Source organism: Passer montanus, unplaced genomic scaffold, assembly GCF_014805655.1.
Source record: "Passer montanus isolate IOZ18808 unplaced genomic scaffold, ASM1480565v1 scaffold41, whole genome shotgun sequence".
Classification (NCBI taxonomy): domain Eukaryota; kingdom Metazoa; phylum Chordata; class Aves; order Passeriformes; family Passeridae; genus Passer; species Passer montanus.
This window is the reverse complement of record NW_024368930.1, coordinates 5,289,049-5,316,508: the sequence shown is the minus strand read 5'-3', so window position 1 is coordinate 5,316,508 and position 27,460 is coordinate 5,289,049. Positions and strand designations below refer to the sequence as shown.

At 46.1% G+C, this 27,460-nt stretch overlaps 2 protein-coding genes across 2 annotated transcripts in view; one reads left to right on the top strand and one right to left on the bottom strand.

Moving 5' to 3' along the window:
- Positions 1 to 273: 273 nt before the first annotated feature.
- TCFL5 (transcription factor like 5) lies at positions 274 to 4,967 on the top strand. The gene is given in 7 exon segments (XM_039719234.1): positions 274 to 1,137; positions 1,838 to 2,024; positions 2,576 to 2,735; positions 3,434 to 3,674; positions 4,047 to 4,188; positions 4,847 to 4,934; positions 4,937 to 4,967. Coding segments are annotated over 7 exon segments (1,581 nt in total). The 5' UTR covers positions 274 to 403; the 3' UTR covers positions 4,966 to 4,967.
- Positions 4,968 to 6,738: 1,771 nt separating this feature from the next.
- COL9A3 (collagen type IX alpha 3 chain) overlaps positions 6,739 to 27,460 on the bottom strand; it is a 32,790-nt gene continuing 12,068 nt past the window's right edge. The window contains 24 exon segments of the mRNA XM_039719235.1: positions 6,739 to 6,944; positions 7,641 to 7,718; positions 7,961 to 8,143; positions 8,826 to 8,880; positions 9,228 to 9,374; positions 9,770 to 9,802; positions 10,024 to 10,068; positions 11,352 to 11,387; positions 14,286 to 14,357; positions 15,737 to 15,790; positions 17,849 to 17,902; positions 18,208 to 18,261; positions 19,078 to 19,122; positions 19,846 to 19,899; positions 20,473 to 20,526; positions 20,806 to 20,859; positions 21,249 to 21,302; positions 22,148 to 22,201; positions 23,021 to 23,074; positions 23,181 to 23,234; positions 23,709 to 23,762; positions 25,006 to 25,062; positions 26,520 to 26,561; positions 27,281 to 27,334. Coding sequence (XP_039575169.1) covers positions 6,769 to 6,944; positions 7,641 to 7,718; positions 7,961 to 8,143; positions 8,826 to 8,880; positions 9,228 to 9,374; positions 9,770 to 9,802; positions 10,024 to 10,068; positions 11,352 to 11,387; positions 14,286 to 14,357; positions 15,737 to 15,790; positions 17,849 to 17,902; positions 18,208 to 18,261; positions 19,078 to 19,122; positions 19,846 to 19,899; positions 20,473 to 20,526; positions 20,806 to 20,859; positions 21,249 to 21,302; positions 22,148 to 22,201; positions 23,021 to 23,074; positions 23,181 to 23,234; positions 23,709 to 23,762; positions 25,006 to 25,062; positions 26,520 to 26,561; positions 27,281 to 27,334 — 1,617 coding nt within the window. The 3' untranslated portion in view covers positions 6,739 to 6,768.

Here is a 27,460-nt window from a genome sequence, read left to right as displayed (position 1 = left end):
CGCCCCGGCTCCCCACGGCTCCCCCCGGCCGCGGGGGCCCCGCTCCCGCCCGCCCGGGCTGCCCCGCCGCCGTCCGGGCGCTGTCTCAGGGGGTGCCAGGCCGCAGAGTGCCCGCAGCCTCCCCGCCGAGGCCGGGGCGGGGACAGGTGAAGGCCGTTTGTCGTGAGCAGCTGTGCTGGAGGGGGAGGGAGGGTCTCACCCGGGGGGGGAGACATGGTCAGGGTGTCAGGTACCCCGCCAGCGGCAGCTTGGTCCCCACTCTGTTACCTCGCCAATCAGTGTTAAGTGCAATTTTTTCTGCCTTTGGGTTTTTTTTTTTTAATGGATAGCACTGACAATTGTTGAAGGTTTTATGGTTTTCTGTTGAAAGGGACATTGGTAACTGATTAGGTTTGCTGTAGCCATGTCAGGATCAGCCCCCGAGGAGCCTCAGACCATTCCTCAGAGCCCAGCTAGTGTTCCTGACCCCGCTCCCGTTGCTGTCGGACCTGGAGGCTCAAGTGACAGTTCCTTTGGTGAGCAAAACCTTGGCTTCGCCACCCCCGAGGCCAGCCTGGTGGAGATGATGGACATTGAGTACACCCAGCTGCAGCACATACTTTGCTCGCACACGGAGGCGCAGAGTAGCGAAGGTGAAGTGGAAGCCAGGCTCAGCGCTTTCTCCTCGCCTGGCCCCTCTGCAGACCCCCCTCTGCAGCAGCCCTCCCCCAGCACCAGTCAGGACGGGGGCTCATCCAGCAGCTCTGGGAACCAGTCGGTCTGCCCAGTGACCTGTCAGTCAGGGTTGCCTTGTGACAGCTACTGGCCGAGTTCTAACCCGCACCTGGGCTATGCTGACTTGCAGGAGCTCAGGATGATGTTACTTAGCGAGTCCAACCTCCCTGTGAACCAGAGAGAGAAAGCGCCCAACAGTAGTAGCTCTGTAGAAGTCTCGGGATGCAGTGTAGCAAAAGCTAAACAGGGTGAAAATTTCTTGGGGGAGAATAAGGAAAACATATTTGTTGAAAATTCGGCACTGGCACCAGAGGTTAGATCTAAACCTGCAGTCAGAGCTCGGTTGGAAGACAGATTCAACAGCAGCCCGACAGAAAACCCCAGATGTCAAGAACCCCAAGAATCTGGAGTAACTCTTAACAAGTGTGTTGCAATTACTTTTAGTTTATGTTGTTAAACTATGTATCATGTAGTTCGAAAGTGATTTGCTAAGTGAAACCTATGAATAGTGCTTGTTTTAATATATGAGAAGGATGGGTTGGGCTTTGTTAAACTGTGCCTGCGACTCCTCTGAGCTCAGCTTAGGCCCCTCTGTTTATTGCATAAATGGTACAGCATGGAGTTCCAAAACGAATTACTTTACAACTTCATTCTTGATAGCATGTACTGTAAATAAAGGCGAGAGAATATTACCTACTTTTAATATGCAGCTTGCTAAAAGCAAAGTAGATTTTTGCTAATAATAAAAATAATAATAATGATGATGATAGATTCGGGTTATAATGTGGAGGCTTGACTATGGGGAAAACTGGAGCAAAAATATTGTTTTACAAACTAACCTAACCTCCTGTACCTATCTTAATGTGCTGACAAAATGTTTTATTGAGGCGTGAAGCACCTTGTTATTGCACAGAATAAAATACCTCCTTGGCTGTTTTTTCTTTTCTTTTATTTGGCCCCTGAAGTGGGCAACATAGCAATAACAGTGATTTCTGTTTTCAGTAAATGAAAGTGGTTTCTTGGTGATAGTTTCTAGAATATTTGTAGCTGTACTTTATTCCTGCACTCATTTCCAAGCAGTCAGCCTGGTATGTTTTTTCTGTTTGTTTGTTTTTGTCTGAAGTTTAGTGACATTGATCCGCCAGCCCTCAGAAGTGGTGGGTGTTCCTCTTCACCAGCAAGGGAACAGGTGTGCTGCACTAGGAAAAAATAAGGCTGCACCTGCCACCCATTCCTTACCATTTACATACCCGTTCTTTACCATGAATGCATGTTCTGCTGCTGGAAGTTCTAATCCTTCCCAAGCACAGGTAACTCTCCTCTGCCACCTTCCAATGCTGATGGCATTAACTTCCTGGGTGTGGTAGAATTCTGAAGGTTTGTGGTAGAGTGTGGCTGGGTTTGAATAGGGGCGATCAGAATGATCTGTAATGCAATTTGTTTATTAATCTTTAAGACAGTCAAGTCACTTTTGTGGCATTTGTAATTATGTGTGTCCCAGTAACAAGCAATAGGCCATCAGATCTCTTTTTTTCCTAGAGTTTATCAGTTTATCATCTGTTTCATCTGTGCAAGACCATTTTCTGTAGTTCCTTTCTTTCTAACTCATTTTGGTGATAAAGATATTTTGCTCTCCACAACTTGCAGTAACCTCTGAAGCAAAAGTAATAGCATGGCACTGAGAAATGTCAGAGGTATCCCCAGAATTCATCACTCTGTCAAAACACCACAGTTGTGTGTATTTGGGATTTATTCTGCCTGAAGAAGTAATTTAAGAAGCTAACAGAAAGACATCAAATAATTGATTTTGTTTTAATGTATATTATATAGTTTTGTAAGTGTTTCCTTTTTGTTCTCACAGACCTGTGGAACATCTTGCACTATTTTGGAAGCTGCCAAACATCAAGACCTTGGGATACCCAAAACATTCCCTTTTCTCTATCAGGAAGTTGAATCCACGAAACAGACAGTAGGTGCTATAAATAAAGCTTTGCCTGAGGAAGTTTGGATTAAAGTTGGAGGTAAACCATTTATCTTATTTTCACTTAGTTTTCTCTTGTTCTTCAAATCTAATTTTTTTAAAAATTATTTTCTGGAATTAATATGATTTTAGTGAATGTGGGAGGTGAGGTTCTTATGGCAAAGATGCTCTATAGGCAACGTGGGGCTAGATTTCTCCAAGGATGGTCAACACCTTTAAGTTTACCTGTACTTTCAAAACTGTTTAGCACTTCTGAATTGAAATGAGGAGACTTGAGGTTACAAAGTACCTTTGAAAATCTGGGCCTTGGGTCAGCAGCTGGTTTCTTTAGAATCATAGAATCATTAAGGTTGGAAAAGACCTCCAGCCTTTGACCAAACACCACCAAACCCCTGGCACAGGGGTGCTTTCTTTGACCCCAAAGCTGATCCAGCAGACCCAGTCAGTATCAAACTGAAGAACATTTTAAGGGCTGCCTCAAGTGCTCACCAAGGGCAGCTGCAATCTCAGTGGGCTCTCTGAGAAAATAGAAGCTGTGTGGATTTTGGAATAGCAAGCAGTGCCTTAGGTCTTCTGCAGGACATGTCTTGCTGTAAGAATCAATGTAGCCTGGCAGTAAAGCTTCAAAGATTATTCCATATAAATACAGCACCAAAAGAACTTTCCATGATCACTGTTTTCAGGTTAGTGGGAGAGTAACAAATAGGTCATTATTTTCATTTTTATTTTTCCAACAAGACACCTTATGCAAGCAAGCCATAAACAGAAGTTGCAGCCGAATAAATCTGTTGGATGCAAACATGGATCGCAAACCTCTCGGAGAGATTCGGAACACCCGGGACAACAACCAGAGCACTGCAGCTGCCCAGGGCCCCTGGCAGTCAGCACAGCCCAGCTCCAGTGTGCAGGTGCAAAGTGGTTCCCAGGATGGAAGTGCCCAGAGAAGGGAAAGGCACAATCGACTGGAGAGAGACAGGAGGTAATTCTGGGAGCAGGGGCCATGAAACACCTCTCGAAGCATAAAATACTGGTACTGCAGTACTCTGATTATCCAGAGTAAATGTAAGCTTGACATGGTTTGTGTTAGCTCCAAGAAAAAGCAGTGCAGGAGGTGAGGGTTTGGTGTTTGTTAGATGGGAAAAAAATATCTTTGTTTCATTGCGGTTGTCTTTGTGTTTTCACTCTGTAAACTGTTTTCACTTTGTAACAAAACTAATACACAAAGCTTGTAGCAAGCACAAAGCAGTCCCCAAAGTCCATGGCTGGTTGCACATGTGGGTAGTCTTCCTGCTCTCTGTATTTTTCCCTTCCCTCTGGCCCCTGGCTGATGACCTTGGGTGTTTGCCTGCAGGCGCAGGATCCGGGTTTGTTGTGACGAGCTCAATCTCCTCGTTCCCTTCTGCACGATTGACACCGACAAGGCAACAACTTTGCAGTGGACAACTGCATTCCTCAAGTACATTCAGGAAAGGCACGGCGACTCCCTGAAGCAGGTTTGAAATCTCATTTCATTTTTGGTCTTGATAAAAATGGAAAATGTTTTAAAGCTGTCATAATGTAGAACTGTGATGCAAAGCTGCTGTTTGTGAAGGACCCACCACGCCCCACCATGTCCTTGAACCTTCCCTTAAATTTTTATTTTTTATTTCTTTCAGCTGTTTGAGTTCACTAGTGAGAAATTACAGGTTGTCCTCAGTCAGTGTTTTCAAACTGAATTTTAAAATTAATTATTTTTAGTTACACAATTCCTGAGCATGATCCTATTTGGACAATAATATGAAATTAAGGTCGTCTTAAATCATTCCTCCCCTCCTTCATTTTCTCTATTTTCTACCCTTTTCACAGGCTTCTAGTTAGTTCAGGGAGGGGGATCACAGCTACATGCCCACACTGTATTGAGTGGGTAAGCAGAGTTGAAGGGTTACATGCCTTAAAAGCAGCTCCTGTTCTCCTCAGCAGTAGTTGCAGCTCCAGAGTAATTCTGGCTCTGCCAAGAATTTTAGGAGGGTGTGTCTTGGAACACCTGCTGGTCTAGATATGGATATGGGCTCTCTTCCTTCCTATTGAAGGCACAAATGAAACAAAACAAACATCTCAAGAAAACATCTACATTAAATATAACATTTTTCTTTTGTATTTTGATTTTTTTAGGAATTTGAGACTGTGTTCTGTGGCAAAACAGGCAGGAGACTAAAAATTGGAAGACCAGACTCGTGTGTAATGTGTCCAGCACAGGAAAACCGTACAGCTATGGAGACCAAATAGCCTGACCTGCCCACCCTGAATTGTGTGACAGCAGTCCAAACTGTGTTTTATTCTTTCCATTTACATGCTGAATAGGAATTTGAAAGTGTAACTTGTAAATATATATATAAATAGAAATTTAAAAGAAACGTTCTCTATTGCAAATGGAAATGGAAGGTAACTACCAGCAATGGGAATCCTCCCTGTTCAAGGGGCTTTGGGACCAGAAGCTACAAGAAAATGTAATAATTAATTATTTTAACCCTTTAGTTATACAAAATTTCTTGTCATCCTGCTTTGGGGTCTCACTTAATTTTTTGCTTTTATTTTATTTTTTAAAGATGATGCAGCACAGATTGGAAGAGTTGTAGAACATCCATCTTCCTGTTGTTTTAATGGCCAGATGCAAACTCATTCTTCCAGTGTATAAAGAAACTGAAGTTACCATATTATAATGCCCATTTTTCCATTTAAAATGTAAATATTGTATTGGTTATTTGGACAAATGCATAGTTTCTAAACTGTGTGTATTATGAATTTTGCATTGGCATACATATTTAACATAATTAGCTCCAAAGAGTAGTGCAATGGTGTTGGCATTTTTAAATTCAGTCCTATTTTTAATGTCTGCCACACAACCGTCCAATAGGTTCTTGTGTTGTTACTTTAGACCAAAAGTGGAATATTTTAAACAGTAGATATTTAAATGCACAAACTATTTTTATATTTAAAGAGAAATATGATGCTTCGTTCATAGGCTTTGGCATATAGGACAGAAATAGAACTGTGTGTGAGCTGAGAGTGGCTTTATTAATTTTTTTAAATAGATGATGCTAGCAAGTTTTAAAGTATAAAAAGTTCTACCAAAATTAATACTGGTTTAAATCACGGATAAGAACAATTTTGCAGCAATTTATGTCCAAACAATACTAGTAAAACCTAGTTCTGGAAAATGGAGTTTAGCCAAGTTAATTTGATTTGTATAATGACACTTACAACATCACAAAGAAAAGGTTAAAAAAAAAATCTCCTTTTATTTTTACAACAGTTCATACAGGTGGTTTTGGCTGGACTTTAAAAGAGCATCCTTTCTTAGATGGGGTTCCATCACAATTACTGTGCAAATAGCTGAAGTAGAGGTCATGAAAATGCTGTTACTTCATTTCCTTCGTTATCATATGGAAATATGCAAAAATTCTTCCCTGGAAATTAAAATATTTACATTACTCCTTTTGCAGAATTTGCTTGCAAGAGGATTACTGTTTACTAGTCTTGGCAAATATTTGAGGTGCAATCTGAAAATTTCTAGCTGGCAGCACAGACTTAAGCAATGGTCATTCCTTAGGCCAGAAGGTTCAGATGTTAAAATACAGGTTATTGAAATGCCTGATTTCCACTGATGGAAGAGGCAGCTCGGTGCCTGAGTGTCTTAACAACGTGTCTGAGAGCACAAACCTGCAGGACTGAAGTCAGTGGGAGCAGCACCAAGGAACTCAATGGAAAAGGTGATCTTTAGGACAGGGGGGGTGATGGTAAAAAGGAGCAATGCTTCCTCTTGCAGGTCTCTTGAGCAAAGGGAGGAAGGAAAGGTGAGGTTGTTTAGCAGTAAAAATTCTGGGAAATAATTGGGGGGAGGAAAAGATAGTCATAAAGCATCTTTTAATTAAAGTTTTCATCTGATGCTTTCTTTTTCATAGAACTGTGTCAAAGTCTCCACTTAATAGAATAGAAGGAGCATCTGTCCTTTTAGCACTAGAAGGATTCTGTTTTCTTACAATGCACTGTTTATTTAAATATTCAGTCACTTCTTCACTTCTTGTACTGTTGGTTTATGATTTTTTGGAAGTTGATGCTGCAACAGCTCCCATGCAAGCCGACGTGTCACATATTCCTGGAGTTCCCTGAGCCCCAACAGTGCCAGGAGTCCCAGGATCCCCTGGCAGCCCGGGTTCACCCTGAGCACCATCACGGCCGTTTTTAGTAATTCCAGGCACACCAGGTGGTCCTAAACGAGAGAGGGGAAAGATACATGAAATATCTCCATCTTTTCTTTTTTAATATCTGTATATATGTGTTGATTTTAGAGATCTTAATATACTTTGAGTGTCTGTACATCACACTTGTTATGGCCTGTTGAGTACAAGGTGTTTTCAATAAATTTACCCTGAATCTGGAGTATGTGCTTTGGATTTTTTTATCCCTAATTTGGTCAAGGGATGTTTTGGCTGTGTGAGTTCACAAATTATTAACATAGATTAATTATTTTATGGAAGATTCTGAGACAATGGGGTATAAATATTATGAAATTTGATGGTATAAATTCTGTGGAAGAATTTCAGATAACATGGTTGTAAAGATTTTGGCTTTATGAAATTCTGTGAATTGAGAGCCTGCTTTTGGTGCCTGCAGTTTATTCATTGTACAGGTGTAATCCCAATTAGAAAAGCTGCTTTAACAGGTGAGCAAAATAAAGAATATTCTTCCAAGTTTCCATAAATATTAATTAATTTGCATAAATTCATCTTGCGTCTTTTAATAAAGGAATCATCAGGAAGCAGACACCATCCTTTCCCTTAATCTGGAGAGCCTCAGAGTTGTCACCCCTGTAACTGAGTGCTGATAATCTGTTGCCATCAGCATGCAGAGCTGTCCCTCAGCCTTCCCTTCAGCCATGCAGCATTCACTGATTTCCCACACTTACCCTGCAGCCCTTGGTCACCATCAGGCCCATCGATTCCTTGGCCAACAGGTCCTTTGTCTCCCTTTTCACCAGGGTCACCTTCAAGCACAAACACAATTCCCACAGTGAGCTCTGCTCTGCAGCTGCAGCCACCGACAGCACGGGGAGAGAACAAGAGGAGCCACAAATCCTCTGGATGCTGCAGGGATCCCTGCTTCCATGGCACCCCTCAAGGTGCAGAACTCCACCACGGCCTGATCTCCTCTCCCCAGTGCTGAGTTCAGTACAAGCTTATTTCAGTGGGCATAAAAGAGAAGTAAAATGTTTCACTCTGAACTTGCCTCTGGGTCCAGGATCACCAAGCTCTCCTGTTGGGCCTCTGTAGCCAGGGGGCCCACGGGGACCAGGATGCCCAACAGTTCCCGTGCTTCCAGGGGGCCCGGGGGGCCCAGCGGGGCCCGGCCGGCCCGTCATTCCAGGAGCCAAGGGCTTCCTCAGGTTAGCAGCCAGCAGTGCAATTTGCTCTGGAAAACATCATTAATCACTGCATCTCCAACATTTGCACCCTTTCTTTAGGCAGAACTTCCTGCCGCTGCTCCTGGCAGGAGGGAACAGTGAATCTGTCCTTCCTGCTTACCTGTAGTTTTTGGGGTTTTTTACATCTCCACAGACAGAGATATTAATCATAAATCTGCAGGGATGATTATTCCTATTTCAAAAGCCCTTTAAAGGATGTCAAGTACAAGAAATGACACTTAAATAATTTCCTGAAACAAACTTTCAGAGCTTAGCCTCATCCCAAACAGGGGATGTAACCTCCAAATGCAAAACAGTCACTTTGAAGAAAGAAGGACACACCCTGAGATCCTGCTTCAAGGTAATGAGGTGCACTGAGGAGAGCTCAGAATGACACAGGTTAGTGCAGGATGTCTCACACAACACTTGTGCCAAAGCTGCTTTCAGTGCATTTTGACTGTTGCCATGATGAATAATTTAAAAATACTAATTTTAGAACACTAAAAGACATCCCCAACCAAGTGACCTCCTGAATACAACAAGGTGACCTCCTGAATAATTTCCTTACACTCAAGGTCACTGTATTACTTTGTCCTATGAAGACAGAAAATTAACAAATCTCAGAAGGCATTTATGTTCAGGATCTACTGATCTGGTAATTAAAGTCAGTTTTCTCTCAGTAATACTCACCATTTATCATTTCCCCACAGAGTTCTCTGATATGTTGTTCACTGGCCTCTTTGCCCTGCAGTTAACAGAAGAATTTGTCTTTGTAGGAACCTCCTTATCAATAACCAGCCCTGGCAGAAGCTGCAGGACACAAAACACATTTGCAGGAGCTTGGGAAGCAGCACAAGGTCCTGCATGAAGAGCAGGGGGTTCTTTCCCCTCTTCAAAAGGTGACAGCTTCCCTTCAGAACTCTGTTGTACAAATGGCAGCAATTAATTTTAATGTTAGGCCAGATATTTAATCTGGGGTTTATTTGGCCTTATTTTTGCCTGCTGAAATGGAGGACCTTATCCAAAACCCCACAACCCATTTTTTCACTTCACAGGCTCCCTGCCTGTGCTGCAGAAGCAGCAGGTACTTACAGGAGGTCCAGGTTTTCCTGTGATGCCAGGGACACCCCTCTCCCCCTGGTGACCCATGGGTCCTGGATGTCCTGGGATGCCTGGTGCTCCAGCTGTCCCGTTGGGTCCTTGGACACCTTTTGGACCAAGTTCTCCTCTTTTTCCTGGCTGCAGTCAAGAACAAAAAGGACCAAAACCACTTAAAATGGAAGTCATGGTTCATTCTTTTCTCCTGGGGGTTAGTTAAGATGTTCTTAGTTAAGACTTTCAGATCCTGAATGGCTCTGGAGGATCAGATACATTTCTTACATCCTAAGGGTGTTTCTGCATGTATCACTCATTGTAAGAGGAGTCCTTGCTGCAGCAAAACTGTCAAACAGATTTCAATATTTTGAATTCCACAAATCACCATTTTTCTCATAGATTTTATTAGCATGATTGTGAGAAAAGTCTGCTTCTAGGCAATGACACCAGAGCAGAGTTTATTCTATAGTTACAGAGGTGCAATGGTCATGCTTACTCCTAAATCCTCTGGGGCATGAGCCCCAGTGTCTGACACTTACCTCTCCTTTTTGGCCAGGAGGTCCAAAGGGACCCTGTCAGAAAGAAAAGGGAAATAAGAAAGTGATTCATTCAGAAAATGCACACCTGAAGCCCAATCTCCCGAGCTGCTGTGATGGGTGCAAGGCTTGGGTTGCCCTCTTTTCACAGCAGGGCTGGAAATCTTGGTTAATTCTGACTGACCACAGTGATCCATGGCTTTCTGCACCCATCTGTTATTTGAGGAGTCAACTCTACTGAATTTAAGGACACCTACCAGCTCTCCTTTGTCACCTGGGAGGCCATCTGCTCCAGCAATGCCCTGAGAGAGAGAGACCACAGTTAACACAGCACCTACTGCTGACAGCAAGGTCTGGATACATCCCCTGAGGCCTGGACAACCTGGAGGAGATGGGGGCTCCAGCACCACAGCTGCTCCAGCAGGGAGAGGCTCTCTCTTCCCAAAGCTGCACTCCACAGTAGCTGCTCCCCTGCTGATGAGGGCACAGGGCAGCTGGATGAGGACTGGGTGCCCTTTCCAGCAAGCTGGGAGCTGGATGAAAGGCTGGATTCGTATGGATGAGAACCATGGAAGACATCCAGGGGCTGGAGCTGGCATTCCTCAAGCAGGGAACTAAATTTCAGCTCCCCCTGCTCTCTCTCACATAAAACAGGGTTTGCAGCCACAGGCAAATGTTGAGTGTCCTGTTCTCATGGCCTCCTGAGCAGGGTCCCAGCTTCATCCCACCCTCAAACTGCACGATCTCTTGGTGAGGAACATCCCTCTCCACTCCTGGGGACAGGAATGCTAGGGTGGCCAAAGCTCTGGTGGCATCCACTGTACCAGCCCTTTGCTGCTCAGCTCCCCCAGCAGCAGCCTGAGCAATCTGAGCCTGCCTGGGCTGACACAAACCCTGCAATCCCTGCCCAGGGCAGAGCTGCCCCAGCACAGGGCTCTATTATTAGAGCAGATAATGAACATTGTTATGGTGACTCCACGGCTTTCCAGGGGAAGTTTTCCAAGACAAACAGAGATCAGGTTGGTCTTTCCCCTTAGCAACAAAACAGAGACCACACTGATGCTGGCAAACCAAACCAGCAAGGCTTGCTACGAGAGCTCCACTTTCTGCAAGAACACAGCCATGCATTAATGAAAGACATATATTTGATGAAAACTGGCCCAAAAGCTCATTGCTGAGATTAAACCAAGCATGGAAGTTGAGTAGCAAAAAGTATAAGATTAAACCAGTTCATTAGTGTGCCAAGCATTGAGGTTAGGGTGAAATATTCTTCATCAGGCACAGGAAGATGAGGAAAAGCTGCACTTCTAAACTTGGGAGGAATTTGATGTGAGGAGCTCCTGCACAGATCCTTGTGGCTGCAAAACACCCAGGGAGGGCCTGCTGTTTGTACCACAGCATTTTCATGAGTCTCCATCAGACAACATCTGTGCCAATGCAGGGAAAATGGGACTAAAAAGGGTTTTGGTTTCTGCTGCAGGATATTTTCATTTGTGGAAGAAAAAGCCATTTGTGCTGTCAAAGGCTGTCCCTGAACTTTGGTTTAAATGCCTCTGCTGAGAACAGCATGAAAGTTATCACTTACCTGGTTCCCCTTGGGGCCAGGAACACCGAGAGGACCCTGGAAATAAGTAAGAGAAAGAAGAAAATGAGCTCAAACTGTTACTTTCCCATGAATTCCTGGTGTGGTCAGACACTCTCAGCAAGGGGTCAGAGTCTCCCAGCTGCCAAGTGAGAGGGTACAAATCTCATTCACACTTCCTAGAAATGAGAAGGGATTCAAGCACCCCTGCTAGCTCTGTGACACTCTCCACAGTCCCTGGTTTGTGTTGTAATTTCTCAGCCTGTGATGTCAGGAGGAGCTTGGATTTACTTGTGGTATAAAACAGACAAGAATATTTTCATACCACAAGGGCAAAAAGCCAAGATGCTTTTTCAAGGCCTTATTGGACTGCCAGTTTCCCTGGGATTCAGAATTAGGTGCTCCTGATTTAAAGATTAATGGAACAACATGGCCACAGGAATAAAATACCTTTAGATGACGAACTGATTATCACCTCAGGAATAACCAAGGCAATTTGGAAAATCCTTCCATCTTTATCTACCTGACATTCACAGAGAGACATTTTCAGCCATATTTTTTATTTTTCTGCTCCAGAGATCAGAGCCAATAAGGAGTTCAGGAGAACCCCAGATTTTTTTTACTGCAAAATCTACATGTGAAATTCAGCCATTTTACCCTTCAAGCAGGATATCTACAGCTCACTCATCAATCTGGCATCTGCAAACTGATCTTTTTTTATTAACTAGATGTAGAGATGGCTCAGCAGAACAGAATCTTCAAGGAGAACAAACATGCACAACAAGGACATTTTATTTTGTTCAATTCAAGCACTAAGTTAAAATGAGGGAAGATTTCTATTAATGAAAAAATAATTCAGAAAAGCAGACAATGGAATGTAGAAATGCAAGAGTGGCTAAAACTTTATAACACCTGTTTTATGTTTGCTGATGGCAAAAGCAATATATTCCTTTCTGAACATTGTAATCTAAATTTTATACCTCTGACTTCACAGAGTCTCAAGGCTCCATGACAGTTTATGGCAATAAAACACAGCTCAGTCACCAAAGACCAAGCCCTGCAAGGAACACTCCCTTGAAGACAAGCTCAGCCCAGGGGATTTTCATTCAGAACTCTAAATCACTGCAGGAACCAGGAGCTCAGGACTGCCAGCACCATGTCTTCACACATTTCCTCTGATCAGTTCAACAAAACTCATGGTTTTGGCCAAGCATTGAGTGCTCCAGTAGGGAGCAAAGAGAGGCAATGCCCCAGGTGGCTGCTGGCATCCCAAATCCTGAGGAATTTGATCATAATAAAAATCCTTAGGAAAAATATTTGTCTATTGCTGCCTCAGTCAGCAACAACAGCCAAGCCCTTCCCCTCCCCACATCCCACCCCAGCAGGATGGTTGATGTCTTTTATCTCAACATTATTTTATATCTTACAGTCAAATGCACTAAACCACTTGTATTTTTCATGCCAGCAAACACATTTACTGAAATGCTGGTTTATATGCCTGAGCAGTCAGTCCAAGGACTGTGAAAAAGCCTGTCAGTGCTCAGTTAGCTCAGGCAGGAGGGGATTCCTCTTTTTCCACAGAAAAGTCTCAGTTGATTTCAGGAGAGTTTGATGAGCTGGCTGCAGCTGGGACAGGGCAGTTGCATCGATCCTGTGTGTGCAGCTCTCCTCTTTATCCACGTCAGGAGCAGCAGTGCAGCAAGGCCAGGGGTGCTCTGTGTGTCCCCAGCAGCCCAGGCTGTTTGTTTGGGCTATAAAAACACAACCTGGAGGTTTGGGGTCAACCCAGCACCACCAGCATGGTCACCACTAAACCATCAAGGGCCACATCCACACCTTGTTTGAACTCCTCCAGGGATGGGGACTTCCATGGGCAGCCTGTTCCAATGCTTTACAACCCTTTCTGTGAAAAAAAATCCTAATATCTAATCTAAACCTTCCCTGGTGCAGATTGAGGCCGTTTCCTCTCATTCTGAGCAACCAACAATCACACCTTAGAGTAACTGCACTGAACTTCAGAGGCAGAAATAAAACCTGGATTATTTTTTATTGCTTTAAGCACAACGTTTCCCCTCCCTCTGCTTGGAGCAGCTCCCTGAGTGCTTCATGCAGGGGCCTCTTCCCCTCTGAATGTACATTTTTCACCACAGCAAAGCCCTGAATGCAGCCAAGAGCCCCAGAGCTCCACAATAACGCTCCTGTCTCACACTTCCAGCTCACAGTCACTCCAAGAGGCTTTTTCAGACCTGCCTGGAGCCAGCACAGAAGGGCCATTGTGGAAACCCTGTGGTGCTGCTGCAGTTGCTTACACAGAAAGCAAATTAAAGCTTTTTTTAAAAAAAAACTTTCACCTTAAAGCTGGGGAGGAGGGAGCTGGTGAACACATGGCTCCTGTCCTCCTGCAAGTGCCCAACAAATGCTGTTCACTTGGCCCTGGTGGCTTCTTTCAAATGAGAATGAACTCATTTAAATAAAAAGTCACATTTATGGTGAGGGAGGATGCCCAGGTATTTTGCTGTTCAGAAAGAAAAGTCACTGATAATACTGTAATTAAAAAACAAAAAACCCCAAAAAACCAGAGAGTCTAATCAAGCATCTGAGTAACAAAAATTCATTAATCCACTCTCTTGTGCTCCTGGGGAGGGAGGCTTTGGTGGAACCATTGTAAGGAACGGGGAAAAATCCCAAACACTCTCTATTCTGGCTAGGATAGGGTCTGGAAGTTGCTTTTAAACAATCCACCCTGTCTGAAATAGTGGGAGTTTCTGGAGTGGAGCAGAAACCAGGAGCAGAGGGGACAGCATGCAGAGTCCTGCTCCCAGCCCTGAGGGCAGCCCCAGGGACACCCAACACATCAGCTACACCCGGGGTTGGGTGCCCACTGCCCTCTAAATTCCCATCCCAAGCAGGAATGAGTCCCAGGAGTCTTGTCCTTACCCTGTCTCCTGTCTCTCCACGGATCCCAGTCGGGCCAGGAAGGCCAGGCTCTCCACTGGCACCTTTGGGCCCCTGTTGGGAAAACAACAAAAACCAAATACAGCTCAGAGTGCCAGAAACCCTGCACCCTTCAACACCCTGGGGGTTCAGCAGCCTCCCTGACATGTTCAGAAAGGTTATTCCTGGATGTCTCCCTTTCCCCCAGGACCTGGGGATCACTTGTGTTGGTTGGTAGAGCTCATTCCAGCTCCTCTCCTGGTCCAGGGTCAGGCATGTGCCAAGGTGCTCCAACCTTTGGCCTGGGTCTTGCATTAATAAACCTCTTAAAATTAATAAACCTCCAGTATCTGTGATCCCACCAAGTGATGCTCCCTCAGCCAGTGCCAGTGGGGAGTGGAGGGCCCACAGCCCTGGAGAAGGGAGGGAGAAATGCTGGAGACCCCAGTGCAGTAAAAAGGAAAACAGGCAGAGAGTGGAGCAGACCAAGGAGAAACTGAAGTGTCTTAACAAAGCTCAAACTCAACCAGTCATAAAAACCTTAAAACTCAGCTCATTCCACCACCTGGCACAGGCTGGGACATCTTCCACCAGACCAGGCTGTCACCATGACATTTTATGAAAAATCTCTTCACCAGGATTTTCTCCTGAGAAGCCTCAGAGAAAAAGAAAAACAATATTATCTGATTGCTTCTCCCTGTGTTTTGCTGCTTTGGAATGTGCAGGGGCATCTCTGATTGGCTCCATGTGAATTGTTTGTACATAATGACCAATCCCAGTCCAGCTCTGTCAGACTCTCTGGTCAGTCATGAGATTTTTATTATTCATTCTTTTCCAGCTTTCTGATGTATTTAAATCAACCTTATAAGAAATATGGAGTCAGATTCATCTCTTCCCTCATCCTGGGACCCCACAAACATCATCAACACCAGGCTGGTCAGGGCCCCATCCAAGGGATGGGCAGCCACAGCTGCTCTGGGCACCTGTGCCAGGGAACAGGCTCAAAACTTAACCCCCCTCCCTGCAAAAAACCACTAAATTTGAATTTCTCCTGCAGGCAGTTATCTGGCCTTTTGCTCTTTTACCATCCCGTGGCAATGAAGGTGTCATGCTGGGTCTGGCAAATGGAGGAGATTTCTTCCTTTCCCTCATTGCCACCACCCAAGCTCTGGCCAGAGGCTCGCAGAGAGCACTGCCCTGCCAAACACCTCAGTGACCCCAGTGTCACACTGCCCAAACACCTCAGTGACCCCAGTGTCACACTGCCCTGCCAAACACCACAGTGACCCCAGTGTCACACTGCCCAAACACCTCAGTGACCCCAGTGTCACACTGCCCTGCCAAATCATCACAGTGACCCCAGTGTCACACTGCCCAAACACCTCAGTGACCCCAGTGTCACACTGCCCTGCCAAACACCACGATGACAATGATGACCCCTGTGTCACACTGACCTGGAAGCCTCGGACACCTCGGGCTCCTGTGGGGCCTTGGAGGCCGAGTGGTCCCTGCAAAGAGAGAGATCAGCTTTGCTCAGGAGAACACCTGGGCCAGGTGAGCCAGCTGTGCCACTGAAGGGGCAGAGCGTGCAGCTCTGTGCTGCAGCCCCTTGGCACTGCTGCTGAACCACTCAACCTTGGTGTTTGCTGTTTGTTTTTTTGTTAATTGCATTGTTGTTAACAGAAAGGCTTATTTGGATAATCAGTGCTTAAAATCACACCATGCTCACGAGCAGTAGAGATCAGGGACAGTAAAAAGTGGCAACATCCATTAGACAACATCCATTAGAGGGATCTGCTATCCCAATATTATGCTTTTAATTGATTGCAAGGCACTACTGCAAAACACATGCTGCAGGCCCTTGGAAATGAAAAATGGCAATTGCTTCCATTTGCATGGACATCCTTGGTTCCAGCAAGGCACAAAAAGGCAGCAGTTTATGCTGGCAGGGCAGAGGCTCTTAAGAGCTCACCAGACTGAACATGAACATTACCATTAGGAGTCTCTATTGCTTTCTCCTGAGAAAAAAATCACATATCCAATAAAGATCTTGGATGAAAAAAAAGACAACCAAGTAATTTAGGCATTTAAATCTCATTTTGTAAACTGTCTCCTGGAAATAGATGCCTTCAGCAAGCTTCTGTCATGAGGCAGGGCTGCAGCTTTGGCTCCTTTCACTGCCATCCCTGCTGGGTGGAACATTCAGGGACACAAATAAACCTCAAAGTGGCCACTGACATAAAGCAGCATCAGCCTCACAAAGCTGAACAACTGCTCAGGTATTTTTGTGGTTACTGGTTTCCACTTTGTTTTCTGCTTGTATTCAGTAAGGAACTTTGAAAGTTATGAATACAAAGCTTTAGGAAAGTTGAGTTAAATTGCATCAGAAATTAGTCTGCTGAGCTGCTGGAGGGATTGAGAAACCCTTGGTACTCAGAGCTAAAAAACCCCAAATTGTTTTGAGCCAAACAGCCTTAACACTGGAAAAAACCTGCACCTCTCTTTGAACAGCCCAGTCTTAACAAATAAATTATGATTCTAATAAAACAAATCAGAAATGAGAAGGCCAGGTTAGACATAACCATGGGTTCAGCTGCAACTGCACCCCTGTCAAAACTCTGCACCAACACAATTAGCTTGACTGCTTTTGCTTTTTGGCTGCAATAATGTGGTACCTTTTGTGAGGCCAGCCACTCTGATGAAAAATTGCAGACATAAAAGCAAACATTATTAATACAGTTTATTTCTAAAGCTGATTTCCCTCTCCTTGGAAGTTAAAGCAGAAGCTGCTCACAAACAATAAATCATGCAGTTCAATTTCTTCCAAGTGGCACGTACCAGAAAAATCATATTAGACTTGCTGTAGGCTCCTGGATTTCAAAATGAGATTAAGATGGGGGGAAAAAAAAGAAAAAGAAAAAAATCCCAACAAAACCACTGGAAGATCAGATCCAACCCCAACAGCAGCACTAGCTGGGGAGTGACAAGATGAAAAAGTACTAAAAAGCATTTTTAGTAGCGGGATCAAAATCAGGGATTTACCCTCCTGATATTATTTGTTATCATCTCTGCTATTGAGCAGGGACACCGTGCAGTTATTCCCAGTTTTGTTGTATCTATGGCTTCATGTTTTGCAGGGAACCCCTCTGCAGTGCTCCAGGGGAAGGGATGCAGCCCTGGGGAGGATTTCAGGTGCCATGGGCTGGTGGCAAAGTCCTTTGTGAAAGCTTCCCATGAGCTCTGCTTGACTCAGCACGGGCAGAACCTTCCTGTTCCTGTGCAATGAGGGGCTTGCTGAGTGTCCAGCCTCTCCTGGCAGCTCACAAACCTCCTGGGCAGCTGCAGTTTGCTCTGCCAAGCCAGATGGGAGGGCTCACCTGGCATTTGCACGGAGCTGTCAGTGAGAACAGGACCTGACCCAGCCTGGGGGAGGAATTCTCTGCTGCCAAAGCTCCCCAGAGACACCACTGAGAGAGAAAGTGGCTTTTTACTGTGTCCAGAGAGTGCCCCCCCTCCCCAAAGCCTATTTTGGCTCCTTTCTGGTCCACAGCCAGCCCTGTACTTACAGTTGCTCCTCTGGGTCCTGGCAGACCTCTCTCACCAGGGATGCCAACATCGCCCTGGCAGGGACACCAAAGTCAGCTGTGATGTTCAGGAGCCACAAACCCACCCTGCCCAGCCCTCTGGGACAGATTCCTGGATCCCAGGCTGCTCAGTCCCAAACTCCTGCCCCACTGGCCCATCTGCCAGCCCACTGCTCCCTGGGAGCTCCACACCAGTGTGGAATGCCTGGAGTGCTCAGTCCCCAGGGACTGCATCACTGGGAGCTTTACTCATGCAAGGAAGCAGCACATGAGCTCCAGCTGCCCAGTTTGGTTTAAAACTCTCCAGCAGGGCCCATGCCAAGTGGAAATGGGGCACTTACAGGGATGCCTGGCTCTCCAGAGGGACCTGCCTCTCCCATCTCTCCAGGGCTGCCCTGCAGAGCACAAAGCACACACTCAGTTAGGGCATCACTTCAGAGAGTCATTTCTGTCCTGCCTGAAGCAACAAAACGAGGGGGAGTTAAAACCTGGATCAGGAAATAAAAACAGCTTTAAACTTTACAGTTTAAGGCAAAACTCACAGCAGCAGAGAAGAGCTGAGCTGCACACTCTGTCCTGGCACCAGCCCCAGGCAGTGTCCCCATGTCCCATGTGAGACAGGGATGCCAGGACATCCCATCACATTCACTCCTGCACTCCCCTCACACCAGGAGGAGATTCCTGCTCCACCTTCCTGCAGCGTGCTCTCCTCCCTGAGGATTAGCAGCAATAATGGTGCAAAGGGAGAAATTAATAAAGAACAGGGACAGGGGGAAAAAAAGACACCTCTCAGAGCAGCTTTGTGCTGGACTGCTTTGATGTGCCTGAGGTTTTCTTTAATCTCACAGGTGGGTGTCAATCTAAAACACCATGGAAGTTTTTCTCCTGAGGTGAGGGAAAATCTGCAAAGGCAAGATGAGATCATTCTGCTCCTGCTGGTGCTCAGCCTTTTGATTCCCAAAGATCAAGCTGCTCCTGGGACTCTGACAAAAGGATGAGGTTTACTAAAGCACTGATGACTCTCCTGTGGATCTGCTGTGTCTTTTCTGAACCAGGTGCCAGCCCAGTTATTTTACCTAATTCCTGCTCTTCATCCCCAGCAGAAATACAGGAATCATCACTCTGGGGTAAGTCCTCCCAGTCCCCCAAAGCTAAAGTCTTGCTGTGACCAGTTTCCCCACCAAACCCCATCATTGAAGAGATTCACTTACTGGTTCACCCTTTGAGCCTTTAATACCTGCTCTTCCAGGCAGACCCTGAAAAAAAAATTCTATTAAAGCAATGTCAGAAGAAGTAAAGTTATTAAATTTGTTGTTTTGGTCTGATTTGACACACAAGGAGTGACCTTTGCTTGAAGCAATGGAAGGTTTAGATTTCTGCAGCTTTCACTGTGAAAATTATGACTTCAATGTCTCTCTTGCTGCCCTTGCAGCTCCATGAACACTAATCCTTGGCACGAGAGCAAAGAGCAGGAATATACAAATGGACCAGCAGCAGCAACATTTTGCACAGAAACCTCTCTCCAAGGGAGTTCAAAACATTCTGTAAATGCAGGAAGAAAGGAATACTTGATCTCTTTTACATAGTTGGAAGTCTGGGGAGATGAAACATTTTGCAAATAACACTGGAGTAAGGCAGGGACAGAGCTCAGGATATTATACCCCAGACCTTACCTCCCTCCATAAGGCATGCACATCAGTGGGGTGTGAAAGAGAAAATCCCTCCCAAGTTTAGATTTTAAAGAGTCAGAGAAGCCAACAGCCAGGGAATTACTGTGAGGAGCTGCTCCAGGTGTTCTCCAATCCTGCCTGGCACACTCCTTCCCTGTCTGCATGGTGGGAAAAGCGCATTTCCTCTTGGCTGAACTGGAGCTCCTTGTGAATCCCCCACAGAGTGACCCTCCCCTGTCTCAGGAAGGATCTCTGCAGGACCCTGGGCTGCTGCAGCCCCAGAGGTGGCAGGTCCTGCTCCATACTCACAGGAAGTCCATTTGGCCCCTTCTCTCCAGGAGCACCCATGGGAGCTGCGTCGCCCTGTGGATAGGGAGAGGTCAGCAGGGATCCTCCAGCACAGGGAAATGCCTGCCACAGGCAGGGGACACGTTCCCAGACAGGCATTTGTGCTTTTCCCCCTCCCTGTGTGCACAGGACCAAGAGCTGTTGTGTCTGGAGGGGTGAGCAGCCATGGACAGCACTCCCAGGTGTTTCCCTGCAGCTCCCAGCCTTCCCTGGCAGCACAGGTTCAATATTCCTGCAGGAGCACTGCTCAGGAGCCAGGCAACCAGCACCTTGTCTGCAGGCTGTCAAAATCAACTCTGTCTACAGCTCTGACAAGGCATCTCTGAAGGTCTGGAGCCAGCCAGCAGGAGCCACTAAACCCAGGGGCACAGCTGAGCTTTCATCATTCCTGCACCTCCCTTCTTTAGGGAATTCCCTCGGGATAAACTAAAGGAGAATTTCACTCTCCTTCACTAGTGGCACTATCACAAAACTTTTCAGAAGGAAAAGCTTTCCAGCCAAGCTTTTTGGGGAGAACTGCAGCACTGCAGTTAAATGAGCTCAGTCTCAGGAACCTTCCCTGCAGTGTTGAAGAAGGACTTTACAAACCTTCTCACCATCGAGTCCAGGGGCTCCGTCCCGCCCGTCCTTGCCAGGCATTCCCTGCAAGCATGGACAGCACAATTTTAGGTCAGAGGAGGCTCTGTGGTTTGCAAAATTCACATCAAAGAAGATTTTGGCAACGAGTCCAGTTGTACTGGGGGATTTTCATTAGCAGCAGTACAACTGTGCCTTAGCCCAGCTGGGCTTGCACAGGGACCCACAGAGCAGAAGTTTGACAGTAAAAAGATGATAAGAAGCAGCTTTTGGCCTGTTCTGTTTGATCTCCTCATCTGCAAGTGAGACAAACAGCAAGAGCTGCATCCTGCTTAAGTGACTTACAGGTTCTCCTATGAGCCCACGAGCCCCTGGGTTTCCTTTTGGTCCAGGTTTACCCTAGAAAACAACAATAAATCCTGTGTTAACCTGAGGAACAGTCAACAAAGACAAAACTCAGATTCTGTAGGGACATTTCATTCCATTTCAGCTGGGTCCTCTCTGTCCACATAAGTGTGGAGGTTGTTTTGGGACACAGCAGGAAACCAGCCCAGTGCTGGATGCAGCACCTGGGAAGATTCTTGATCATTTCAAGGGATGTAGAATCTGCTTCCTGTGCTCCAGGCTGCAGCAGCACTTGGACACTGCTCAGGCATCTTTAGTAAGAGTTAAACATCTCATTTTGAGATGATGATTCCATCCCTTGCAAGCAAATGAAAGGGCACAAGCCATAATAAACCCACGGAACAGTCTTTGGAGTGGAGCAAAGGGTGTTTGACTGCACTTACAGTGTCACCTTTGGGCCCCCGGAATCCCTGAGGTCCTTTGCTCCCTTGGTCTCCCTGTGACAGAGGAGGAAAAGCCATTAAGCATCTTCATCACACAGTGGCAGAGATTGCTGCTTTGGGGTGAAATGAGGAGGGTTTTGTGATGTTTGCTTTGGTTTTATGCTGTTTGCTTTGGTTTTTGTGCTGTTTGCTGGTGTCAGCAGAGGTGTGAGCACACACAGTCCCCTGAGAGCTGCACTTTCCCAGTCACACTCCAGTTCCTGACACACCTTCTGCAGCAGGGACCTTGCCAACCATCCCCCAGGGCAGAAACCATCTTCCCCTTCATTTAATGAAGCAATTTCTTCAAGCAGAAACAGAGTGGGAGAAAAGCTTTAATATTTACTGTCCAGATCCTGCTGAGTGCAATGAAGGGTTTGGTGAGAAAGCACCTCATTTTGTTTTACTTTGGATGAATTTCTTCTATAATTGCAAGAATATGGAGGGGTCCCCAGAGGGTGGTGCTGCAGAAGGATGGGGATTGCATCCTCAACACACAGCTATTTCTGCTTGGAGCAAAAATCCTTGGGAGCTGTGGGCAGCTGGGAGCAGACCAGGCTCAAGGGCTGATTCTCCCTCCAAAAGTAAAGGATATTCCCTTCTCCAGGGCTTGCCCACAGCTGCTGGTGCTCTAGGAAGGGCAGTGAAGCACAGAGAGCAATGGAAATGTGGTGAACTCATTCTGGTGTGGGGCATGGCAAAGGGAGACGTCGTGAGGTCTGGGTCAGGTAAAATAACACTGCTGTGAGTGGAGGGAAAGGGCAAAGGGAATAATCTGCTGGAGGTGGCCAGCACAGCTCAGGAAGGAGGAATAAAGCAGGCTGTGGAAGGCAGGGCCACAGAGAGCCTGGGATACATACAGCTTTGCCTGGAGGTCCTGGGATTCCAGGTGGGCCCCTGAATCCAATGTCACCCTGCAGAGGACAGACACCATTGTGAGCCTGGGCTTGGCAGAGGATGAAGTAACACAATCCCCACCTTGTACACCACCTGAGAAAACACAAAAGCCCTGGAAAGACACCCCTGTATCTCCTGCTGGTTTGCAGGACAGACCTGCAAACAATCCCGCTCTGAACAATGGGTTTTTACTCTGGGTCTCCCCACCTTTGTACCTGATACACTGATAGCATTCATGGCCTTTCTATCTTGTTAACACTCTTACTCCTAAATAAATGCATGACTTCATCCAATCCAAAACCACTCAACCTCTGGGCTGCTGGTCAAGGGATTTTGACAGGAGTCCAAAGCCTCAGTGAGCTGGAGACTGACCCTGTTCACATTGAGGAGCCTTTTTGTGTCCTGAAAACCTTTGTCCATCAGTGATTCTTTGGCATTTTCTTGTAATGAGACAGAACAGAAAGTGAAATTTTCATGAAATGTTTCTCCTTTTTTTTTGGCGGGGGGGGTTTGATTTTGTTGTTGTTGTTTTGGTTTGGTTTTGGTTGGGTTTTTTTTCTTTTTTTTTTTTCCCCAAGATTCTCTAACACTGTCAGTCTTGCACTGAAGCTGAAATGATTCAGTCTGGCTGGGCCTGACCCTGCCAGTCCCTGGGGTGTGGGGATTCTCCTGATTTTGGGAGGTTGTTCTCATGGAGGGGCTGCAGGGAACAGCCCAAACTTTGTACCTTTACAAGTTTCCCAGTGGAATTCAGTAAGAACAAGTGCCACTGGCACCTCTCAAAAGATAAAATGGTGGTGGAGAGGAAAAGAAAAAATCAGAATTTTTTTTCTTACTCTGTCGCCAGCTGGACCCATTGGACCAGGGAGGCCTCTCAGTCCTCTTGGGCCCTAATTAAGGAAACAAATCAGTTCAAACTCATCACAGTTTGTGTAACCAAGGTGACTCCACATGACAAGGCCATGGGAAGGGTGGGAGGAGAAGAGCTGGGGTTACCTGCAGGCCAACACTGCCGGGAATCCCTGGAGGGCCGGGAGGGCCAGGGTTACCCTGGGACAGAAAAATCAATCAGAGAGGAGGAGGAGGGACAGCAGCAGCCTGCAAACACAGCCAGGGACAGCCCCATCTTGTTTCTCCTTCAGCTGCCTCTCTCCCTCCCAGATTTCTCTACAGAATTTGTTTCTATGTTATAGACAATTTCTATGTGCAAGAACAGCCAGATCAGTCAGGAATTTATCCAAGTGACTAAAGCAGGGCTGTTCCTGAGCTGACATCCCTGCATGGCAAGGGATGGCTGTTAAATTAATCTGATCTTAACATGATGATCCTTGGAAAGGTGAATTTTCTTGGGGAGTCAGCACATGGTCCTACAGGGAGAGCAGGGGAACCCAATGCACTTCAGCCAAAGTAACTGCTCCTTGTTCAGCCAACAGCCTCATCCCTCCCTCTCCCCCTGAAAAAAATCCCTTATTTCTTTTTTCAAGGTGTTTTTAAAGAGAAAAATCCTGTTACTTTTAAGTTTACCTTTTCTCCTTGTTTTCCTACTTCACCAGGCTCCCCTTTGTGACCAGTGTGTCCCTAGAAACAAGAGTTATGATTATTCACATCCCAGTAGAGTGTTGCTTTAAAATTAGATTGGGTGAGACAGCTGTGAAACCTAAACCCCACATCCCAAGTGACTTTCAGAGAAAACAGTCTGTAGGTGTGCTGTGAATGGAGCTCCCTCCTGGGGGAGGCTACCAGTGTCAGAATTGATGCAGGTCCTGAAAATGCCCAGATTTGGTTTTCCAGAGTGACTTGCACTGGGCTAAGCTCATGGTCTGCATGCAACTCAAACACAGGGACCAGAACTCAGTTCCCATCACGCCAGAAAATGGGGATGAGTCACTCCTGAGAACCCCATTCTGCATTTTAACCTCCCTTTTAAAGTCATCTTTAATGTCTGCATCATCCAGCTTTCAAAGAAATCCATGTCCCACTGAGAGCTTTCACACAAGCTCTGATTCACTTTGTGTCTTGGCTCTGTGACTGTGGGAGAGACCCAGGCTCATTCCAGCCATGGCAGATGTTATTCCTCACCACAGCAAAGGTCCTGGGCACCATTTGCATCATAATTGGAGATTTTCTCTGGGCTTTCCATCTCATGAGCTATGAATTTTGAACAGTTGTCCCCAAACACTTTGTATTTGTAATGATATTTATGACTCAGTGCAGAGCCCAAGCAGACAGGGAAAGTGAGAAAGGTCACTTCAGGAGGAACTGAGAGCATTTCCCAGGAGTTCTCCCACTCACTGCCAGCTTCTAAATCCCGCTAAAAGAACTTGAATCACTTATTACTTTGTCTCACTGCTGGAGTCCATAAGTGTAAAGACAGAGGGGACAGAGGAGGAGATGTTTAACTCTTGAGAGCTGAAAATTTACATACCACAGGCCAAAAAAATAATTATGTTTAAAATATTTAAACATAAATCTGCCTGCTACTACACTGACTATAAAAACAACAATTAAATTGTATTCTATTAATTATGTAAGTTACATTTTGCAGTTTAAGAACTGGTGAGGTTTTTCCAGCTCTCAGCACCTGGTTCTTGAGGCAGCCCTGAACTGCTGCCCCTGTTTGTTCCTGTCCATCAGCTCTGCCCCACTGGCCTTTGCAGGGGTTTTTAACTATGCCAAGGGTTAAATTTCATTTGTAGGAATAAATGCAAGTGCATGGCTGCTTTGGGAGCCTAAATGCAGAGGCTGTATATAGAATTTAATGCCTTCATAGTGGTGTTCATTTTGGGAGAGAAGTCTGGCATTGCAGGTGGTGTTTCCTTACCTTGAATCCTGGCATTCCTGGGGGGCCTGGGGGACCTGGTGGGCACAGAGCTGGGCACTGCAGGGAACAGAAACACTTTGGTTTAGCAGGCACACAGCACACCCAGGGAGGCTGGCTTCATCCATTAGGGGAAAAGGTCATGTGGATTTTGGCTCTAAATTCACTGAATCCAATGGAATCACAGCATCATGGATTGACCAGCATTTCCCTATGGAATGGGGTCCTAGAGGTCCTGGCACCCCACAAAACAATGATTTATGAATGGCCTACTCCACTTTGAACACGGACTGGGAGACTTTCTGAAGGCTGGCAGTGTCCACAGTCCAAAATGCTGGAGAACCCAGTTTCCCAGTGAAGTGGGATCACTTTCTTTAAATCATTAGGACCATATTTAATCCTCTGCATTAACTGACCCCATTGATTTCCTTTAGCCAACTCCTTAAATGAAACAAGGACAGGCATCAGAGTTAATTGAAGGGCACCAATAAAAACCCTATACCTATAAACTGATGTCTGGAGATGTCCAGGGGTGGGAGAGCCCCTGGTGGGAGCTCCAGCTTGACTGGGAACAGAGCAGAACATGCATGGAAATTGAATGAGGAAAAGGCCATACTCTTGAAACTTTACAAACAGCTCTTAATTTGTTTTGTTGTTTGTTTTTTATGTTCTTTTAATGCAACTTCAGGCAGCACCTCTGTAGCAAAAATTTAATTTTCTAGTATATTCCACAGGGTAACTTAAACATGCAGAAATAGCACCATTTCCTATTAACTCCCATGTGATGTGCCATCAGGCAGTCTAAACTGACTCGGAGCTTTTTTTGGGACACGCCAATTAGGAAAGCAGAGAAGCTGTCACAACAACAGCTGTGAAATCTGCAAATGTCACTTCCATCATTCCTGGACCCAACACTCCTTTTGCTCCCCTGAAAGAAAGGGATCAAGGCTTTCTGCTGAGGGAGGAAGCCCAAAGGAAGCACGTGCCCATGGAAGCCTGGAACCAAACAGGGCTGCACACACTGCCTTCCTGTGCAGAGCAGGAGTGCCAGCATGAAGAGCTGCTGTCTGTTACCAAATGCTGGAGTTGTTCAGCACATGAAGAATGCGTGCAAAATGTGCATTTTGGGAAGCAAAAAGCGAGGACAAAATCAAAGACTGGTTTGGGTTGGAAGGGACCTTAAAGCTCATCCCATTCCACCTCTGCCATAAGCAGGGACACCTTCCACTGTCCCAGGCTGCTCCAAGCCCCATCCAACCTGGCCTTGGACATTTCCAGGGATGAGGCAGCCACAGCTGCTCTGGGAAATCTGTTCCAGTGCACATCTGCCTCCTTGAATAAACATTTCAGTCCAGGAAACACAAACCCCACTCTGATAAGGTGGTTTAAACCCACACCTGCAGGTCTAAGCAGTGCATGTTAAACGGTCTGACGCTCCCCCAGCTGTGCCAACCAAAAGTCACACCAGGGATTAAAGCAAAGCATATTTTCACGCTCCATAAAGAAAAAAAACCTACCTGAAGGTCCCCACCGCCATCAGGAAGGGCACCTGGAAGACCCTGCAATTCAGGGAATGGTGGCTTTTAAATACAAGACAAACACAAACACCAGGAGGAAACACAATTTCTAGGACAATTTTTACAGACCCAGCTCAGCTGGATCAGCACAAGGCACATGCTCAGCCCCACACCCCAAAAATGCTGCCCCTGAATGTGGAGTGCTCTGAGCTGCACCAGTCTCCAAAACCAGACACAGCAGGGGTGAAACCATCCCCTGGAGGTGCCCAGGGGCCTTGGGAAGACTCTTGGGCCTCAGTGATGAAGGCAGCAATTAGAGAAGAGCAGCTGTGCCTGGTTTCATCCTCATCCTGGCCTTGGGAAACACCTCCCAGTCCCACTGTTCAGTGCTCCAGAGAGGCCACAGCAAACCCAAAGCAGGGATTTGATTGCAAGTGCCCACTTGCTGGCCTTACAAAAACAAATCCTGATCCAAGCAAGCACAAAAACCTTCCTTGAGAGGACAACAAGCCCACCCCATGCCCTGTGTGCATTAAGGTGGGGTTCATTGGGTTCCTCCTCACACAGAGCACAAATAACCAGCAGGAGGTCATCAAAACATCCAAGGGCAGCCAGGGAAAAGTCCCTGCTCTCCTCAGGACATGGTGTTTATGCCCTGCTGAATGCTCATGGCAGTGCCAACAAATAAAAAGTGCAGCAAGAAGAAAATTCCAGACTGCCCCCAGGAATTTTCTCACATTCATTTGCAAGTCTCAACTTACAGGAGGCCCAGGTGGTCCAGGAGGCCCTGGGAATCCTGGCAGTCCAAAAGGTCCCTAAAAGGGGAGAAAAATAGTAAGAATTCCTTTTCAATGTAAATGCAAGGGGATGTGAGGGGTGGCTACCAAAATATCACTTCAGAAAGAGCTAAGAGACAAAAATTAAACTAATTCTTCTGCGGT